This window comes from Dipodomys spectabilis, unplaced genomic scaffold (assembly GCF_019054845.1).
Source record: "Dipodomys spectabilis isolate Male_0828 unplaced genomic scaffold, ASM1905484v1 ptg000053l, whole genome shotgun sequence".
Taxonomy (NCBI): Eukaryota; Metazoa; Chordata; class Mammalia; order Rodentia; family Heteromyidae; genus Dipodomys; species Dipodomys spectabilis.
The window spans coordinates 6,195,146-6,216,045 of NW_024870730.1; the positions used below are offsets into that span (position 1 = coordinate 6,195,146).

At 38.7% G+C, this 20,900-nt stretch overlaps 1 protein-coding gene across 1 annotated transcript in view; it reads right to left on the reverse strand.

The window, feature by feature from the left end:
- Positions 1 to 20,900, reverse strand: part of Klhl32 (kelch like family member 32) — a 144,588-nt gene that overhangs the window by 71,396 nt on the left and 52,292 nt on the right. The window contains exon 4 of the mRNA XM_042679572.1: positions 15,862 to 15,960. Within this exon, the coding sequence (XP_042535506.1) occupies positions 15,862 to 15,960 (99 nt within the window). The remainder of the gene's footprint in view (positions 1 to 15,861; positions 15,961 to 20,900) is intronic.

The following is a 20,900-nucleotide window of genomic DNA, read 5'->3' on the forward strand; positions in this document are numbered from 1 at the left end:
GGTGGAGCACTAGCCATGAAGGACAATGCCCATGCCCTGAGTTCAAGCCCTAGGACTGGCACTGTATTTGATTCCCGTGTCCTGCTTCTTGTATATACATTTTTCTCATTTGGGGAATGGAAGGGAAATAACAAAATGCTGAAATAAGAATACAGAATGACCCATTGTAACAATGAGATGTACAAGACACTATGTTGAAAATGAACTTTACAACTTTGCAGCGGGGGGAGGGAGGAATTGGGGAGGAAAGGGATGGTAGGGGAAAAACAAAAGGAGGGGGTAACAATGCTCGATAGGAAATGGACTCATTTCCTTGCTCATGTAACTGTAACCCCTCTGAACAGTATCTTTACAATAAAAAATAAAATTCTAGTTCTATTGGTATTTAGGGATGATCAAAAAAATCTAATGCTCAGACTTTTTGCCAAAAGTATGTCATACATTTTTAAGTGGGAATAAATGGTCTCATAATTTTGCATTAGAACATACAGGAAGACTTTGAAAGTTCTTTCCCAAATGACTGCTATTTCTGGAGCATTTAAAGACTGTTTCATTCAACAGATTAAAAAAAAAATACTTGTAAGGAAAGAAGAAATTCAACAATATAAACATTCTCTCCTCTTGGGTACTACCCAGATTCAATTCTATTTCCTTAGAAAGGCAAACCACGTAAAGATGGTTCTGGCTTTTTACCTTCATTCCTACTTGCTGCCTAAAGTATTTGTTTAGGCCTTTTGTACTAAGCTGTACAAAATGGTGGAGACAACTTCTTTATATCTTTAGATCTTCCTTTCTGCCTTTACAAAGTACCTACGTGGTGAGATATGATTGATGGACAGGTAGAAAACAAGGAAAGATAGCGTATGTCTAAAAACCCGGCTTTTATTGTTCTTATTTTTTAGTTCACAGTAAAATATAGATTCTCCTGTGTTTTCAAAGCCTTGAAATATTTAATATATTTAAAATGTAATTTATTAAATATTATATGAACTTATTAAACATTTTAATATTTCAGTATTCAGATCAAGGAACATGCCTGCAATGTTAGCGACACTAGAGACCAATATGGAAGCCTACAAAGAGAATAAAAGCTATTAGCTTTTAAGAGCTGCACAAACCACATGCTATTTTAGTGCTACCATTCAGTGCTACCAGTACATTGACATCTTGTTCTTTATGGCTGAGAAAGATAATAAGGGTAACTGATGGTGCACATTTATTTGGGCTTATAATTTATATATTTCCTCTGTCATTCACTGGGTCATAAATGATAGGGACAAGGCACTGGTGGCATCTTTAACTTTGAATTGTAGGAAAAGGATGTGATTGGGTGTTGACCGATAGAGTCGGTAAGAAGGGAGCTGCTCCCAGTCTAATTTTCATACCTGAAAATTGGGAAAAGTGAAACCACATTCCAGCTCTGCAATAAGGATTCAAAACAAAATGAATGTAACGCGCCTTTCCCATCCCAGAGGCCACACACAGGATGGCTGTCATGATAGCTGTTTCCTTTCGAAGTGCTGTCAACAGGGCTTAAACTGTAGTTTTGCCAATTCCATCCATTTTATTCACTGACTGGGTCAAAAGAGGGAAAGTCTGCATGTCTAACATGGATTTTCTTTTGCTACAGGTATCGGCAAAAAAAAAAAAAAAAAAACAAACCCATAGTTGCCATGTGAAATCATTCATTTCTTTTGTACTTAAAAATATTTCACTAAAGGTAAGCAAAGAGAATACACTGAGACTTTATACTGGACCACAAGCCAAGTATGCAGTACTGCACCATCCCTGGTTCCCAAGCTCTATATTACTCAGAGCATAAAAGGCACACAGAGAAATCTAAGGATGGGGGAGCTACATTTCTTTATGACCTTATTTGAAAGATAAACTCCTTGGGGAAATACAATTTATTCAGATTATCAAGACCCTGCTGTGCAAATCTACAGTCTGGGAGCACACTATGGAGATCAAAAAATATTTACTTTATTCTGTTGGGTATAAAAGCTTTTAATGAATGCATAATTAAGACAAAAAAAAGCATATACAGCTTTAGAAATTCCACTGCTGAGCCAAGCCATTAATATCCAAGGCACCATACCCAGTTGTGATTCCACCTGTTTCCTATTTGGATTACAACCTAGTTATAAATCAAGGTATTATGTGACTACCCAGTCTGGTGCTGCAAGAAAGGATTGAACTCCAGGAGTCGGAAAAGCCACATAAAGGGTGCTGGTGTGGATGTGTGGCAAGGGGCTGGCCCTTTGGAGCAGGCTGAATCAAAGCAACACATAAATAAAACCTAAATCTGTTAATAGCCTTACAAATAAAATCCTGTAGGGAAATAAACTATTATGTTTATCAGGTATGTAAAAGGATTGTGAATTTTCTCGATACTCTCTTGGAGTTGATGATGTGAAGTTGAATTGTTACTGGAAGAAAAAAAATGAGCAATTCATTGACAAAGCAGGCCAGATTATTTGTGATAGAATAAAATAATGCATTCTCATATTTTTATATGTACAAATATATATGGAGAGGGGCATTTCATATACAAACATGTAAATATGTTGGGACAACTTTAAGTAACTTTATATTCATGTTCCAATATAAATATGCATGTGATACAATTTGATTAAATAAAAACAAAATATTAGCAGCAATACAACAAATACGAGGAAAAGAATTCCCAGCATGCTCTAATTCTTGTAGTTTTGGAAGGCCTATTTAAATATATTTGTGCTGTATAATAGAAGAATCCTACAATTAGGTTACTGGTACATTTTCATAATCAATTGTATGCATAATATCCAAGGCTCATGAATAATTTTATATTGTTCTTTGGGAAAGTCTGTAGTAAGCTGGAAATCTAGAAGGAAGGAGGAGGCACAGACCATAGTCATATCAACCACTAATAATTCTGGTCCCAGCCATCAGGTGCTGCAAATGCAGTTTTAAAGTTTATCAGAGCTGACACAGCACATCAGCACAAGTAAAGCACACCATTACATTGGCTCTGGTTTCTGGAACAACTACTGCTATAGAGTCTGTGTTAGACAGGACACTTTGCATGTATTACTTACCCGTTGATGCCCAACAACCCCAAAGGATAGATTGCATGAAGGATACTCTATCTGTATTTCACACAAGAGCAAAGTGATTAAGTAACTTGCCCCAGGTCACACAACTTTGGAACACAAGGGGAGACAGAAAATGAATTCAATACAGTATGATATGGTCCATCCCCCAGAAGGCGGCCCACAGTTAAGGAAGAAGAGGGAAATCTAGCATCAGCAGGGAGGACTGGTCGGTCGACTATGGAAGAGTGGAGAACATATGAGCCAAGTACTCAGAGGTTAACTGGGAATTCAGAAGGTGACAAAGCATGGAGAAAATAATCCAAAGAGAAAGACTTTGCAGACAGTGATTTAGCTAAAGGGAGAGGCACAGTTCACAATGGCAGTGGCAAAGCACATGAGTGGTAAATTGTCACCAAAAAAGTTAAGATCAAGAGATGGGAAGTCTTACAATAAAGACAGACATTGTGTGTCAAGTTAAAAGGAATGAACTTTATCCTGAAGACTCTAGTGAGCCACTGAATAATGAATGATTTCATACAAGAAGATGACATGATAAGGTTAATTTTTATAAAAGAAAGTCAATCATGTAGATTTTTTTCATGGATTAAAAAATAGTTTTCAAACTCAATCAAACAGTATTTTGGAGGAGGAACTAGAGTAGGTCAGGAGTGAAGGCAAGTTCATCAGTTTGAAGGAGGTTTGTTTAGGCCAGGAAATAACTTAATAAGAATTTGAATTAAGACAGTGGAAAGGAAGGAGTAAAATTGGGAGAGATTTATAAAGTTAAATAGGCAGAGGTAAAAGTTCTTGGTGATGGTTTATGTGGGTCACTGAAGATAGAAGATTCTAGGCTGACTCCAGGTCTCTCTGCCTGGGCAGGAAGGTCAAGTGCTTGGGCAGTATCCAGGGGAAAACATTGACTAGGAGATAATCAGAAACTCTGATAATAAATGATAAGATACTTTCTGGTAATATATCATATATACTTGTCCTTGGGTATCATAAGAATAGAGTACATCAGGGAGACAAGGAAGAGAAGAGGCAGGGCTGGAAAACTAGCCCAGCTAGGAGATTTATCTTTGATTTTAGGGAAAAATATATTAGTGGGTCAGAAAAACAGATCATTCGATATTACTCAGCACACTATAGGCAGGTAGCATAGCTGTATGGCTGTTCGGAAGTCTAGGGAAAATTAGCCAACTCTTTATAATGATAAGAAAGAATGAGAAGAAGAAGGAGAAGAAAGAAAGAACAAGGAAGAATAGGCAGCATGGACAAGAAGTATTTAAAAGGCCAAAGCAATAAAATGGAGTGAGATTCACGAAGTCCTGTAAGGATTTCTGGTCTGGAAGACTAAAAGGATGAGAGGTAAACATATACCATAGAGAAGAAAGTTTCACACAAGGAAACGCCTGCATCTAAACATTTACACACTATGACTTCTGGCTTCATCCTTTAATGCAAAGGGGAGAGAAGCCGTGATGTGAGATTGGATGAAGATTAACTTGAAAGCATATGAGACAATAGGGTGGTAGCAAAGCTGGCTGGTCACACAGGGATGGAGATTTTAAGAAGAAGGGACTGGGGAAAATAATCTTCCACAAACAAAACAGATTGGCAGCAAGCAGAAGAGATGAGCACCTGCATAGAGTCCCTGAGCCCGGAAGGACACTCAAGGAGCTAAGACAAGGTTAGCTTGTGAAATGAACTACAAGAAAGGGGGAGAAGAACTAACAGATTTCAGAAGAGAGGTTCAGGAAAGAATAGAGCTATAGTACTAAAATTATGTAAAGGAGCTACATTTATTAGGCATGGGGCACCACGTGTTCAATACCAGTTAGTCAATATTAGAATGATTGTAGTTTGGGGCCAACCCAAGGCAGACAGTGAAGATCCCATTTCAAAAATTAAGCTAGGTGTAGTGGCTCCTGCCTCTAATTCTAGCAATTAGGTATGAGAATTGAGGTCCAAAGCCAACCCAGGCAAAAATGTGAGATTCTACTTAAAAAATAACTAAAGAGAAGTGAAAAAAAAAGGTTGGGTATGGCTCCAATGGTTGTAGAACTTGCCTAGCAAATGTGAAGCCTCATAGTTCAAATCCCAATACTGCAAAAGAAAAAAAAGATTGAAAAATTCAATATTAAAATATTAAGCCAGGTGCCAGTGGCTCATGCCTGAAATCCTAGCTACTCAAGAGGTTGAGATCTGAGGATTATGATTCGAAGACAGTCTGAGCAGAAAAGTCCATGAGCGGGGCTGGGAAGGTGGCTCAGTGGTAGAGCGCTTGCCTTGCATGCCTGAGGCCCTGGGTTCGATTCCTCAGCACCACATAAGAAAAAAGCCAGAAGTGGTGCTGTGGCTCAGGTGGTAGAGCGCTAGCCTTGAGCTGAAGAGCTGAGGGACAGCGCCCAGGCCCAGAGTTCAGGCCCCACGACCGGACCCAAAAAAAAAAAAAAAAAAAGAAAAGAAAAGTCCATGAGCCTCTTGTCTCGATTTAATTTCCAAAAGTCAGAAATGGAACTGTGGCATGAGTGGTAGAACATTAGCCTTGAGCAAAAAAGCTCACGAACAGTACTAGTGTGTGTGTGCGCGAACACACACACACACACACACACTACACACAAATTGAATTCCACTTAACAACTTAACAGGAAGGAGGCTTTAATGACCTTTGTTGGGAAAACTTCATTTCTCTCTCTCTCCTTTTTGTTCTAGGTCTGGGAATTGAACTCAGAGTCTGTGCACTATTCTTGAGCTTTGTGGTCAAGACTAGTGTTGTACCATTGAGCCACAACTCCATTTTCAGATTTGGGTGGTTAATTGGAAATAAGGATCTCCTGGATTTTCCTGCCACAACTGACTTCAAACTATCATTCTCATATCTCAGCCTCCTGAGTAGCTAGGATTACAGGCATTAGCCACTGGCACCCGGCTGTTAATGCCTTTGAGAAGAAATTAAGGCAGAAGGCTGTGTTCCCTGGGCTAAAAAAGAAATGGAAGGGGAGGAAAAGGCGTGCAGGCACTCTGCCTTGGTGGAGTGCTGTAGAGAAGGAGAGGATTGTGGTATGGAGAAAAGAACAAAAATCTTTCCCACCTCATGGCTCCTATTTATAAACTGAAAGGCGTGTGGCAGTGGAGACACAGAGGCCTCAGCAAAGTCTGGAAGGAGCTAACAGGTGCTGAAAGGTGAAATGTGCTGAAAGTGAGATGAAAGTTGGCTTACCCTCAGAGAAGAGGACAGATCCTTGACTTTGAGTAGAAATACTTGTAGTCAGAGGTAGGTGAGACAATGAACATGGCCAAAAAGTACAGATTTTCTTTGAACTTCTCCTAATTTACAAGCATTAATAATGGTGATTAATAATAACTGTGATGGATATTTGTTTGCCTTCGTTGAGTCTGAATTGTAACATTCATAAAATACTGGAAGCATTTTATTTTTGATAAGAAAGATGCATGTTTATAAACACTAACCTCACGATCTTAGCTTGAAAGAGCGATGACCAATATTGAAAAAAAATCCTTCAAGAGTTCTTTCCTATCTTTTAAACCTCACCAAGAAGATACAACCAATTTTAGGTTATCCACATAACAAATTAAAATGCAAAAATGACTTCTTGAGCCAGACCACATTCTTCTGGTCTATCACTTACTAGCACCCTTAGTGTAGGCCTGGGGAATAAAAGCCAACATAATAGCACAGGAAAAAACTAATTGCTACCCTAACATGGGTGATAAACATCTTATTTATGGTACATTTCTGAGCCAAATATGAATGATATTTGGCAACTATATTCTAGATTACCCATGCCAGATAGCAAATACTCTTGATTAGAAAAAATAATTAGCAGTTGGCAATGATTTCACAGGTCTGATATATTTCCACCCTTTCTGATCATTTTTACTGATTTAAAAAAATCTAAAGGATTACACCATGTTATATTTACCAAATGTTGTGCTTTGATTTTCTCTGACTATAAAAAAGCCCATTCTAATGAGCATGCAGTTAGTGATGTTTGATTATGAAAATACTAAACATATATGTTGGTATAATCATTTGTCTTCTCTAATGTAGGAAAAAAATAGCTCAGTATTAGAGAAAAATGAACATGAGTTATAACTCCTCTACCTTGAGGATAAATTATTCTATTCAGAACACCCACTATATATTATGTATTTTGGCAATGCTGTTAATTTAATCACTGAAATTATAATACTACAATGTTTAGAAGAGATAATCTCCTATAAGTCACTGAAGTATTTCTTAGCTTAAAATGATGATCTATTATAAAACTGTAAAATATATACGCACTTCAGTGTCAAATTAAACCCAAATAGAAAATATTGCTAACTTTAAAAAAGCATTCAAGGTAAAACGAATGGAAAGCCTCTTCTATGTTTTTTTTCTTATAATATAAAATTTCAACATTTAAGAAGCAGATGAAAGTTATTGAATAAAGGAAGCTTTTATTCCCACAGCACATACGGAGCTCATGCGTTATGAAAGAAGGGGTGACTGGATATAAAAACCGTTGTAAGGGGAAGTCCCCTGCTGCAGAGGGCTGCGGTGGATGCACAGCGAGGTGTTTTCTAACCTCGCTGTAGGGTGTGCATGGTGGCACAGGAGTGAGCCTCAGATATTACAGCTGCAGTGAAGGCGTGTCAGAGATTGGCGCGTCTCCAAGCTGAAAGTAGAGAAATGTTTTTTTCTAGTTAAAAAAAAAAATAAGCCAGCAAAACTGCTCTTTACCAAAAACAATTGAGAATTCTCCCTAACATGCTAATGAGAAAAGAACATTCTTTAAACTTTTGTGTCTTCACTGAAAAGGAAAAAAAAATAGATCAAGTCTATGGAATGTAGAACTAAATGAAGACTACAGTTGAAAGCCATGATCTGTCATAGAGGAGGAGCTATCCATCAGAAGATGCTTCTACCCTGAGCTGACTAAGAAACCTCCACGATGGTACTTCTGAATGAGGAAGAATGCACTCTTGGGCTTCATATTAATAGAGGGTCCACATACGCAACCTGTAAACAGAATACCACCTGCAATCTGGAGAAATGATCTTTCATGCTTGTAAAAGCAGAAAGCTCCACAAATGGACTCAATGTTCCTCTCTGTTTTCCATAGAGTGACTAAATACTCTACCTCTAGCCCTCGCATCCTTCTCCTCTCCCACCCAGCAGCAAGCCTCCTCTTGCAGGTCACGTCTGTCACATAAAAGTGCTAAACTAATGCCGCTTAATGACAAATTAATGTCCATGAATAAAAAATACACCTCTAATAGCATAGAGTAATTTGCCATTACAATATCATCATTGGACATGCCCCTGGTTTAATACGATGTATTTAATTCATAACCTAATGAGTGATATATAAAAAGAGGGAGATGAAGCCTGCAATTACATTTATGTGAGTCTGTCACCTTATTTGTAAAACCTTAGAGTCATTTACATTCAAATTAGAACAAATGAGTGATTTCACAAAAGTGCCCTGATAAATGACCACAGAAACCCAAGACAAAACTGTATTTCCTGTGAACACATTAACAGTTTCCTATTATTTGTTAAAAATTACAATGCATATTGCCCAGTGTGGTGTGAATAATGACTTTTTAACTGATTAGGTCAGAAGACTAATATGTAGCAAAATAAATAATTTTTCTTTTTCCCCTTTAAATTAACTACTGTATTCTGGTGGATTCACACTGCCACCTGCTGCCTAAGAAAAGGCACTAAAAGTCTATTCCTTTCCAAGAGACTTTTTACATAGTAACGAATTCAGTGGTTTTATTGGAAAAGCCAATGGGAGTTTCTTTTCTGTAATGCATTTAAATTTCAGGACATCATAAAGGCTGTGAAACACAGTGAAGAGAAGAAACAACAATGAAGCAGAAGATACCATTTAGAAGTAGAGGTACAAATATATAGGGTTTTCTTTTTCTTTTTTGGGGGGGATGTAACTACAAAAAGCCATCTTCAGAAAAACATGATATATCACTTTTGGGGGGGAAATGACAAAATTAAATAGTTAATACTCCTGATGTGTGGCACACACACAAACCTCCATAGAGACAAGGTAACAGATTTTTGTAGGTGACAAAATGAGCTTGAATGGTCATTACAGTAGTTAGGAGTGAGGAGAAATTTCCACACTAGTTCAACATGCTGGTTTGAATTTAAATTCCTCATCTGTAACAAGCAAATAACATGCACCTGCCTTCCAGTGGTTACTTAGCAGAGTGGAAATGTGAGTCCTTGCAAAACAGTGAGCAGTGATAGGTGCTTGACAAATGTTGGTTTCCTTCCCTGGAAAAGATAATGATGCTCAAGGGACTGAGATTTGGCATAGACAGAAGCTAGAAACAGAGAATCTATTGGGAGAGTATTATCACCTAATTAGAATCTTTAAGCAAGAGTGGTGAGCCAATAACTTTCGTGATGAGGGAAAAAGAAAGGATCAGCTTCAATATTTATCAGGTAGGCTCTATCTAACCTGGATATCTACAATCACACCCAAATTTCCAGACAAATGGATCCCTGGTCCCATCAGGAGAGAAGAAGGCAGGTGTTTATATAGAAGGTTTAAATTGCCTGGGTGATAAATTTAGATGGAGTGATTCAAGAGTTAATCAGAAATGTTCTTGGAAGGTGTGGGAATGGTGGTGCCTATCTGTAATCAGATCTACTCAAGAGACAGAGGGAGGAGGCCATTCAAAAGTGCAAGACTTTCTCGGAAAAATTAAAAAGAAGAAAGAATGAAGGTGTGGCTCAAGTGGTAAAGTAATTTCCTAACCAGTGTAGTCTTCGGTTCAATCCCCAGTACCACAAAGCAAAGCAAACAAAACATAATGAAACAGAAGCTGGCTGGAAAGGCTGAGTATTTCAGTACTTGTGAGCTTAAGACAAGGGAGAATCACAAGTTTGAGGCCAGACTGGGCTGCATAGTCAGTTTCTGTTTCAAACTCGCTCTGCCAAAAAATAAAAAAAAAATAAATTCGTTGGGGAAAATTAGAATTTGGAAAACTAAACTGTATTCGAAGACTTAGGAAGGTCCCAATAAACCAGCAGATATGTTGTAATTCTTCCATCTAAGAGCCCATCATTGTAGAACATGATGTCCTTGGGCTTTCTCTAAAATATTTAAAAAAGTGAAAGGGACGTACACAAATAAGCAGACACTGAAAAGCAGTCATTCATTCATTTTGCAGGCTCTGTTTTAGGGAGGGGTTATCTTCAATGAACTGGTGCATCCTGTAGAGAAACATTTTATAAGAACACAGTGGACAAGGAAGATTTTTTTGAAAAAAAAAAACCAATTCATATCTTCTTTGGGACTGGATGTAGACTGTGGATGATGTTACAGAAGCAGTCGAAGGCCTCTTATGACACTAGCATAGCATAGAGTATCACAATAGAGTCCTATGGAATTATCTCACCGTGGATAAGACAGGATGTGAGCTTGCAAAGTTTTGTTTTGTTTTGTTTTCGGTCAATCCCTTGCCTGGACTTGATGGACTATTGTTGCACCCCACCCTCCCTTGAACTGGTGTCATATTCATTGGTAATTCTCTTCTTTCCACAAACATGATATGAGAACCTGTATGAAGCCCTCACAGCCTTTAGGCGCTATTCCAATAGTTGTCATCCACACAGAGAAACACTATGCCTGTGGCTTTGGGCTTAAAGTCTCCGTCCATGCATCTTTCTAGAGAGAAAGTGAGAGGAGCCAGCCCACCGAGTAACAGCAAGGTCTTCCTTTCCTTTCCTGAAAGTGGGAATGGGTGTCACAGCAGCAGTGTTTAGGAGTGTTCAGAGATGCTTCAGGCCAATTACTGCAGCTGGAAGAGCTTGGGAACTTCAACCAACAGATTCTTCTTAGAATCTGTTTGTAATGAGTCCCTTAGGAAACAGGGGGTCTTAGAGGAGAGATGATGGTTCACACTTCCAGCAGTGAAACTGAAGGAATAATGGAAATTTAAGAACAACAAAATAATACCAGATACTTTATGGAGGAGAATGTCTTGGAGAACTTCTAGTTGAATGAAGCATTAATGAAGGATGCAGAACACAAAGCATCCATTAGTGAGGCATAACTTTCAGGTGCCTTGTTACTACTAGGGATTTTTTATACTCAATACTTTTTGTATATACTCAATACAATAGCCGCACATGAAACTAAAGCACAGTTGTACAATATTGCCCCAGTTAATAACTCTGTATATTAATAAGACTGTCAAAATATAAAAGAAGACTGACTTAATCTGGTTGATTTTATCCTGAGAGAATATGTGTGTGTGTGTGTGTGTGTGTGTGTGTGTGTGTGTGTGCGTGTGCGTGTGTGTGTGTGTGTGTGTGTGTGTGTGTGTGTATAACTTGTGCTAGTACTGCAGCTTGAACTCAGTGCCTTCCACTGGCTCAGTTTGCTCATGGCTAGCACTCTGCCACTTGAGCTACATCTCCAGCTCAGCTTTTTACTGGTTAATTGAAGATGGAGTCTCACTGACTATTCTGACCAAGTGGGCTATGAACTAAGTAGCTAGGATTACATATGTGAGCCACTGACACCTGGCTGAGAGAATACATAATATATAAATATACTTAAATGAATATATTATAAAATACATATGCAAATACTTATATATTAAGCATATATGAATATAATATACATTTAACATATGTATTTAATATGTAATATATGTTCAAAAGAATGAAGGATTTAAGTTTCTACACACAAATGACTGGTTCTTATAGAGCCAAAGTTTCTTTTTACAAATTTAATATTCTTCAAGATGAAGCACAGATTAAAAAAGGAAACGTTACATGACAGAATGAAATGGAAACATATTTGTGGAAAAGGCAGTGTAAATTTCAATTTCTGTTCAAGAAACCTGAGTAATGATTGTCCACAGATGCACCTGTATGCCAACTGTACCTTATCTCTGTGAAATAATAAAAGGCAACAGTTAAATTCCAAAGTTTATAAGTCACTTAGATCTCAACAACTTCATCTGATCCAGTGGGGAAAAACACACATGTACTTCATCTGGAGTTACCATTTATAGAAAATTATAGATACAAATGTGTAACACCATTTAAATATATATCATGATAATTGACATTCTAACAAAACTTTTGTCAACATGCATCATTGATTATTATCTACCATGGGGGAAAATGACCCAGATGATGATTCTCGAAACTCAAGCTACAGTATTTGATGTCGAAAATGTCAAATAAAAGTAATTTCAATTTCACAAGTCAAACATACACTTTTGAAATCTTGTAACCTTTCTAGATGATTCCTATTTGCTGCTGGCAAAAAGGAATTAAAAACAGCTTTCCTATACCATCCCAAAAGATTGAGGGGAAAAGGAAGGAATCTAAGATAAAATAGTTAAACATTTACTGTTTGATTAAATGTAGTGAGATAATGATAAAAGTTTCATATACTGTATTTCAGTGGCTCCTCGGGTGAGCGTTGCTGATTTTCTCACACTGTCCCCCTGGAATGTACTGGTTCCTCTTTCCCAGGGGTACAGGGAAGAGGAAATTAGATGCTATAAGAGAAGCAAGTCAGCCTCTTCAACAAATAATGCTGGGCAATCCAGTTACCTATAGGTAGAAGACTGAAACTGGACCTTCTATTTCTCACCCTGTACAAAAACTAACTGCAAACAGATAAAAGATCTCAACGTAAGACTTGTAAATCTGACACTACTATAGGAAATTATAGAAGAAACTTTGGAAGATACAGATATAGCTAATTATTTTCTGAATAAGACTACAATTGTCTAGGAAATAAGAGCAAGAATTGATACATAGGATTGCACCAATGTAGAAAGGTTTCACACAGGAAGAAAAATAGTTTTCAGAATCAAGAGACAAACTAAAGAGAGAAATCCTTGCCCATTATTCAATGAATAAAGAATTAATATAAGAATATATGAAGAGCTCCCAAAAGTCAAAGAAGGAAAAGACAAATAACCCAATTAAGTGTAGACAATTAGATTGAAAAGACAATGCTCAGAAGAAGAAATACAAATGGCTAATAAGTTCTTGAGGAATGTGTAATACTCTTGACCACTAAAAAAAATTAAAATCAAAATTACACTAAGATTCCATCTTACCCTAGTTGGAATGGTTATCCTAAGAAAACAACTAACAACAAAGCTGGTGAGGATGTAGGGGAAAAAGGAATCTTATACATCGCTGATAGGTAAACTATTGGTTATAAACTATTGCAACCACTCAGAAACCAGTATAGTATAGAAATTCCAGAAAAACTTAAGAATAGATCCACCGTATGAACCAACCATACTGTGCCTGGGTATATAATCACAAGGAGCCTAAATCAATGTACAAGAGAGATACCAGACCACCAATGCTTATTGCTTCCATTGTTCACAATGGCCAAATGGTGGAATCAGTCAAGTAGACAACAAATGCATAAAGGCAATATGATATGTACAAATATACACACCATGGAATATTACTCATCCATAAAGAAAAATGAAATGACATCATTGCAGGAAAATAGATGGAACCAGATCTCATCATGTTGAATACAATGAGCCAAGCTCGGAAAGCCGAACATCACATTGTTCATTTCTGGAGTATAGACCCAAAATAAATATGATAGTAATGGTAATGGAACATGAATGCAAAGAGAATGGAGGAAAGGAAAAGGAGGGAATATTAAGGGGTGAACAGGACTGAAAGAATATTTTATATATATATATATAAACAAACTATATATAATATATAATATACAACACACTATATATACATATATATATATGAATGAAACCCCACCAAATACTGTTTGAAAATGAGGAAGAGAGAGAGAGGGAGGTATGAAAATATAACAGAAACTGTGGACACTTTGAAATTATGTTGTATACATGTATGGCCATGACAAAGCCCTCCAATGTAATTAATGTATGTTAATTTAAAAATAAAATTTTAATAGAGAAAGAGTTTTGTAAACTACTTAAGGGCTAGCATAAGTCAACAATAAAAGCCTTATTTAGAATGAGGCAAAAGGATTACAAAGGAAAATGAAGTAATTAGGCAGGAAAACAAACAATATTTCTGCTCACTAGTATTATGTCACATACACAAAATAATACAATTAAGTTGTGTGGATTTATTATTCTTTTAATTAAGTTTCATTGCTGTTATAATGCTGTAATAAAGGTGAGTAAACGTGAGACCAGTGGGAAAATGGGAGGATCCTAAAATAGAAAATGGTTCTTAACTCCCTGTAACATAAAGCCATGAGGCTGCCTTAAACATCCTATACCTTGGCAACCCAAGGAGTTTTTTCTTTGTTGCTGTTGTTTTTAATGTACTATGTGATTTTTTATTGTTTCTTTTGTATGTTCTTTCCCCATGGTATAACCCCTGTTTTCACTGTATTTGATTCCAGTGCCCTGCATCTTGTATATACAATTTTCTAATTGGGGGAGGGGAAGGGAAATAACAAAATGCTGAAACAAGGATACAGGTTGGCCCATAACAGTAAGACATACAAGACATTATGTTGAAAACGAACTTTACAATTTCTAGGGGTGGGGGGAGGAGTTGGGGAAGTGGGGAGGACAGGGATGGCAGGGGAAAAACAAAGGAGGGGGTAACAATATTCAATAGGAAATGGACTCATTACCCGACTCATGTAACTGTAACCCCTCAATACAGAATCTTTATAATAATTTTTTAAAAAAAAATCCTATACCTTCTGCTTGGATGAAAACAATTTTCATCCAAGAGCTAAAATGGTTTTAAAATCAGAAAGGCTTACTGCTATCAATCACGTTGCTTCAAGCAGGTTGGGTATGTTCTGTATCTCTGATTTTTCATGGTTTAGAATTATGTAAAGGCGAAGCACTGGTGTCTCATGCCTATAATCCTAGTTACTCAGGAGGCTATGATCTGAGAATCAAGTTCAGATCCAACCAGGGCAGCAAAAACCTTGAGATAATTCATCTTCAATTAGTCAGCAAAAAGTCAGAACTAGAGATATGTTTCAAATGGTACAGTGTCAGCCATGAGTGGGGAAAAAAAGCTGAGTAAGAACTCAAGGCCTTGAATTCAAGTTCCAGAATGAGCACAAAAAATGACAAAAATCCCCCTAAAACATTGTACAAAGTTATGAGAATTGAATGTGAAATACCTGAGTAATTCACCTAGTAAACGTGTGGGACTTTTCCTTCTTCTCCTAGGCCTTTCCTGTCCAGCCATCAAAACAGGGCAACTATGCTCAGCTCTCCATCCCTTCTTTAGCATTTGTTGCCTTGGGAGGTTCACACACTAATGGATTATATATGACTGTGATGTATTATCTACTTTCACTGAAATCTTTAGTGGCTAATCTACTTTTCTTGCATTTTTGGGCCTTTCCACAGGCCAGGACCCCTTTTCAGTGTCATCTCCCCAGGACCCTACAAGAATGTTGCATAGTTGTTGAGTTAATCCATTGCCTGAGGGTAGGCAGAGAGGATGGGGGAAAATGCTCTTGACGCAAGAATTGTAGCCATCTTCTTAGAATCCTCTCAGCTTGTGTCTGGGAGAAATTCTACCCCTATAACACACACCCTCGCATGTGCATGTGTATGCACGCCCTGCTCCTTCATACACACACACACACACACACACACACACACACACACACACACACCATTTTATTTATCATGGAGCTCCAGTTGATGGGGAACAGCTTAGGACTACAGGGGGTGGAGAGGGACTAGGAAGGGAGTGTTAGCAGCATGCGAGCTCACGTACCTGAATGAGATAGTGGGAACATAAATTGAGAAGCTCCAACAGCTGTAGGTGACTGCCAGCTGCTAACACATCCTGGATCACTCCTGGCTCCAACAAAATCTGTTTTACAATAAAAGAGAAAAGCATCAGCTACATTTTTAAAAAAGCGACTATAGTACAGCTCAGTGTGCGAACATACCATGCTCTGTTTAAATTGCCGCTGCAAGGATTCATCTGAAGTAATACTGCTCGTGAGGGTGGAAGTCAGTTCTTTCTATTCTAATTGGTAAGCTGTGGCCCTTCCTCTCACAGCTCCATTCTCCCTTAGTAAATGAGCCAAGACTTATTTTCTGCATGTCAAACTCTGCACCTAGCCACTTACTTTCTGTATGAGGATATGAACACCTCTAAAGGACAATAAAACTCTTTAAAAATTTAGCTTGGGACATAACCTTTTTTTTTCCAAAAAAAAAAAAAAAACCCTGGCAACACTGCATTTAGAACTCAGAACCTCACAGTTCTCCAGGTACAACCTCAGGCCAGAGTGTCATAACCCTATACACAACACAACAGAATGGGATTTTACTTTTAGTTTTTCAAAATGTGATTCAGAATCTGGCCCTAGAGCAGATCATATAAACAGCAGAGTTACCATGTATTTCAGGGAAAGAGGCTTATGTTTCTCCCTGCCATATGAGATAGAACAAGGTTGAAGAAAGACATGTAAGCAAGCTGACAAAATTCACTTGTATGCACAATGCAAGACATTGAGCAACATTCCAGTCCCTCCACCTCCATTTTCCCAGCCCAAATGTTACCAAAGGATGTCTCAGAGGCATCAGAATCAGCATCACCTTCAAACTAGAGAAAATTGGAAACCCTCGGATACCTCCAAAACATTCAAAGAAACTTTCAAAGTGAAGTAGCTAGCATTTTAACCAGCTACCACGGTGCTGCTGACACACAGGAAGCATGAGCAATGCTGATTCTCATTAATTCACCTGCTCCTCCTCTGACAAAAGGGGTTGGAGGCTTGAACACGAGATCACCCACTGATTGTCCACAGGCTCCCACTACCCTGCCTGCCGCCCTCCATACATCGGACTCAACATACTTAGCTTTCCCCAACACTCCACTTGGGCACTGCATTCCAGCCCCTTCTGCCTCCAGCGGTTCCATCTCATTCCTGCATCGTGAGGCAATAGTTCCCATTGATGGATAAATATGCCATTACGGTTCTTAGCCTGAGGAGGAAAATCCCCTCTCTTGTTTCAACAGCTTTCTTCGGCTCCTCCATATTTCTCTCCCTTTACAAAATTCCTCAGGAAAGCTGTCTGTACACACACACACTGCTCTCTCCCGCTCTCCCCTTCCCTATGTGTATATGTATGTATGTGGTACTAGGAATCAACCCAGAGCCTCAAACGTGGTAGGCAAGCTCTCTATCCCCGAGTCACATTCCTAGCCCAGCTCTGCTTTCTCTAGCACAGATTCTTTTCCGTTTTCTTCCTAGTTCTTCACTGACAACACTTTATCCAGGTTGCCAAGAAAACATCTAATCTTCAAGTCTCTCCAGGAGCAGCTGGCAAAAGGGATGGTATTCTTTCTTAGAATGATGTCTTCTTGTCTCCTACCTCTGAGAAAATATTCTTTCTTGGCTTTCTTGTACTTTTCTAGCCATTCTCCTTCTTCATCTCTGTGCTTCCTAGATGACAAGAGTTCAGGCCTCAAACCTCTCTTCTGTCTCTGCTGACTCCATGGATGGGCTCAAGCAACACATGGCTTTAAGTCATTCTGTACACTGAAGTCCTTCAGATCTCTTCTCTTGCTCCAACTTCACTCCTTGAGCTCCAGACTTTCTCATACTCAACTGCCTCCTCAGCAAGGCTGCCTAGCTGTCCAGAGCGAAGCCCAAGTGGGACACGCTCAAACCACCAAGTGTCAAACCCACTCTTTTTTTTAAATTTAATTTAATTTTATTTGTGAACATACTGTACAGAGGGGTTACAATTACATGGGCAGGATAATGCGTACATTTCTTACCAAGCATTGCAGCCTCCTCCTTTGGTTTACCCTTCACATCCCTTCCCAGCCTCCCCCCTCCCCCCAATCCCAATCCTTCTCCTTCCCCCCCCAATCCCAATCCTTCTCCTTCCCCCCCTTCCCCCCCCCCCGCCCCCGGCACCGACGTTGTAAAGCTCGTTTTGGACATGTCAACTTGTACTTCTCATTGTTGCAACAGGTCCACCTGTATCCTTAAATAACTGATTTTTCCCCATCTCCTCCACAAGTTATAATGACATCAAATATAGTGAAAGCAGGGGTTATACTGTGGGGGAGGGACATACAAAGCAACAAAGAGATAATCTTATAAATGCGTTAGAAACACATGCATGAAAGAAAAAACATTAAAATACATATCTAAGGGTTCATTTTCCTGACATCACATTATCTGACCTTTTCCGCTTGACTCATACATATACTAGATATTGCAAATAAGGGAAACCATGGGACCTATGTTTCTTTGGGCCTGGCTTACTTCACTTAATATAATTTTTTCCAAGTTTTTCCATTTCCTAACAAATGGGGCAATGTCATTCTTTCTGATGGAGGCATAGAATTCCATTGTGTATATATACCACATTTTCTTGATCCATTCATCTACTGAGGGGCATCTGGGTTGGTTCCATATCTTAGCTATGGTAAATAATGCTGCAATAAACATTGTTGTGCTGGTAGCTTTAGTGTGGTCTTGTTTGTAAACATTTGGGTAAATGCCCAAAAGTGGGATTGCTGGGTCATAGGGGAGTTCTATGTGAAGTCTTCTGAGGAACCTCCATACTGCTTTCCAAAGTGGTTGAACAAGTTTACACTCCCACCAACAATGAAGTAAGGTTCCTTTCTGTCCACATCCCCTCCAGCATCTGTTGTTGGTAGAGTTCTTGATTTTTGCCGTTCTAACTGGGGTGAGGTGGTATCTCAATGTTGTTTTGATTTGCATTTCTTTTATGGCTAGGGATGTTGAACATTTCTTCATGTGTCTATTGGCCATCCTTCTTTCTTCTTCAGAGAAGTTTCTCTTTAAGTCTTTCACCCACTTATTTATTGGGCAGGTGTTTCTTTGAGGATTTGTTGTTGGGGGGTCAAACCCACTCTTATTCCAAGCAGACAGTAGGTATGGTCAAGGCTAAAATCAGTTAATAACAACAACAACAATAATATAGTAAGTAGTTGTACCGAGGGGTTCCATATTCATATTCTTGTCAGCTTCTTGGTAAATGTCACCCCTACCATCTTTCTCTTCCAATTACTCCCTCCCCTCTGTTTATATGCTCAAGTTACATAGTTCATTTTTTTACATAGTGTTCATTGAAGATAATGACTGCACAGAGTCACGCTTGGCTCCTCTTGCTTGCCTCACACATCACACCCAAGCCATCGGGCATTCTCGTGGCTCTATCTTCCAAATAGCTGCAGAATCTATGCACTGTCCACTACTTCCACACAGCCTCTCTAGACCAAGGAATACCATGTTCTCAGACTCTTTACCCTGGATTTCTAACGAGTGGCACTGCTTCCCCCTTTGCCTTCTCTCCTGGAACCCTTATAAAAACATTGGCAAGCCAGTCCATCCTCAGCCGGGGTAACGCTTCCTCAGGCCACAGGCATGGCTCCTTCCCTCACACCCTTCAGACTTTTTCTCAGATATTTCCGTGCCTTAGAGGCCCTCCCTGCACTTCCTATGTAAAACAGTGTCCCATTCCCCATTCCCCATTATTCTCCATCTCCTAAATTTGATTTATTCATAATTTGGAACCTGTACCTCTTGCCATATTGCACAAGTATTTATTTTTGATTACTCTACTAGAACAAAAGCTCAGACAGAGCAGGGCCCTGATCTGTTTTTTCACATTGCATGTGGTTTTTGGTTTTAGTATCTTTGAGTATTTTTACAACAGGGTTTCAATTCAACATATCCATTTATAAGTACCATGCATATTTTATATCCCCTGGACTCAGTACCTACCCAGACATATAGGTATCATTCAGTATCAATGTGTTTACTTGAGTAAATGCTTTGATAATTAACTGATCTCTACACATATGCTTAATTCAGAGTTAACTCTATTAGTTAATCTAATACTAGGACAAAGAAAAAAAAAGAACTCTAAATTATATTTCCAGACCACTGAAATGAAAACATGAAAAAATTAAGCACAGCTGGCAAAAATACTGACAACAATCTTATTCTGAAAATCTCTCACAGCTTTTTTCTATCTAGTCAGAAGGAGAAACTTGAATTTCCCCAACTCCTGGAGGAGAAGGTTTTGATTGACATTCTGAAAATGAGTGTAGCTCCCATCAGAGGAGCAAGGATGTCGTGTCGACGTATGGAAGAGGCATGGCCTAAGGCAGGGAATGGGGAATAGATGGATTAGAAAGGTTAGTCTTAGCCTTTAAATCCTGTCAGTTGTGCTCATTCCACACAACTGGCAGGCTCAGTAAGGCCAAACACAAAGGCAGGTATCACAGAGAAACAAGATGACTATTCCATAGTCTGGGAAACATGTCCTACAGGCTCACCGCGAGGAACCTTCACACAAGAGCCCGTAGTGGGATTTTTTTTGTCTTTGTTTCTTATTTTTGTTCTTTAGTTTCTTTCTCCTGCATTAGAACATGTTTTTTTCCCCTAAAAACCACTTTGACACGGAAAATTCCTATACGCTTTTAAAGATTTGGGGAAGAGATTCTACTGGGATAGCTGCTTTTCACTTATGAAACCAGAACCAGCACTTGCAGACCTCAAAGTAGTCTTCTAAATTCATGTCTGTTTTCCCTTGGATATGGATTGTTCCAATATGTTTTGCCAGACACTTTGTGCTTGGGTTGGTAAAAAAGAGAGGTCCAATGTCCCTGTGATTTAAAGTACGTTGAATTATCTATCGCCTGGCCAATCAAACTCTGTAGAAGAAAGGGAACACCAACACACATATTTATATGGGACAACGAGGACAGTTAAACTGAACTGCTGCCTAGCTCATGTTAGTTACATTTAGGTC